The sequence below is a fragment of the Rhinopithecus bieti genome, unplaced genomic scaffold, assembly GCF_001698545.2.
Source record: "Rhinopithecus bieti isolate Rb0 unplaced genomic scaffold, ASM169854v2 scaffold_13351, whole genome shotgun sequence".
NCBI lineage: Eukaryota > Metazoa > Chordata > Mammalia > Primates > Cercopithecidae > Rhinopithecus > Rhinopithecus bieti.
Window position 1 is genome coordinate 2,039,234 of NW_016807514.1, and position 1,148 is coordinate 2,040,381.

General features: G+C 49.7%; 1 protein-coding gene across 1 annotated transcript in view; it reads right to left on the reverse strand.

Annotated features, from left to right (window-relative positions):
- The window catches only part of TPRG1L (tumor protein p63 regulated 1 like), a gene marked incomplete at its 5' end in the record, with an annotated part of 4,701 nt that extends 3,557 nt beyond the window's left edge, over positions 1–1,144 (reverse strand). Inside the window, 2 exons of the mRNA XM_017882420.1 lie at positions 660–836; positions 1,032–1,144. Of these exons, the coding sequence (XP_017737909.1) occupies positions 660–836; positions 1,032–1,144 (290 nt within the window). The remainder of the gene's footprint in view (positions 1–659; positions 837–1,031) is intronic.
- Between the last annotated feature and the right edge of the window lie 4 nt (positions 1,145–1,148).

Sequence of the window (1,148 nt, forward strand, 5' to 3'; positions counted from 1 at the left end):
TATAAATTTATTTTTAATTTATTTTTAAAATAAAAATATTAACCAAAAGCTAAAATTTTTATTTTAGCTTCCTGAATTCCCCACCCAAATCTCTCCATCAAAAATCTAAGTTCTACAGCTTAACTGACTGTAGTAATGTCTAGGTTCCTCACATTTCAGAAAATTATCCTACAGCGAAAAGATCAACTCCTTAAAGTTGGTCATTAAATATTTCCAAATGTGTCTAACTTGTAATGGTATCTATAAATTAAAATGGGATCCTCCTTTTCTCTTTAAAAAATTAGCCAGAGCAAGACTTGATGTGTCATGCATCTGTCCCTGGCTGGAGAAAAAATGCAGAGTTTGGCCTTTACATGAAGAACATCCAAGTTCCTTTTTATCACGTTGGGCTCTACTTCAGCGCATCTTGAACTCATGTAAGTCTTTTTACTACAAGCCTAATAGCTGCCTTCTGTGCCAGATTTCCTTTTAATGCACTCAACTGCCCAGAAGTCGCTTCTTTTTAAGGAACTTTCCATTGATATTTGGAGCTGGGGCCTTTATGCTTATAGATAATGGCAGAGAAGACACGCCACTTGGGGGGCTGATTTAAAAGTGCTGAATTGTCAGGTCCATTCTGGCGCTTAGGTCCAGGGATACCGGACTCTGAACAGACTTACTTGTTGAGCGATTTCGGGGGAAACTGGAATTCTCCGTAGGAAATGGTATCTACTGCGTTGAGCGCTATCCGGACCACCTGCTGGCACTGGAGACTGATGAAGTCGTATTTACAGATAAGCAGTGACTGCTCCGTGACCAGCACCAGCCGCTCCTTCTCATTGTTCCAGTGATCCACCCTGCGGGCAGAGGAGGGGCTCAGTCCACACTGGACGCGGCGGTCTCGACTTAGGCAAAGCCAGCCCGCCTGGAAGGGCAGCAGGGGCGGCGCGGGGCGCCTGAGCGTGGCACGAGCACCCCGGGAGGTCCTCGCAAGGTGCTGCGCGGCGGCTCGGGGCGAGTCCCCCAGAGAGGAGCGCGCAGCCCCGGCTTACTCGGTCAGCAGCCACACTCCCTGGATCTCGCCGTCCTCCACGGGCCGCACCACCACGCGGATCTCCTCCACGGCCTGCTCGATGCTGCCGGGCTGGGCGGGCGGGCGGGCGGGCGGG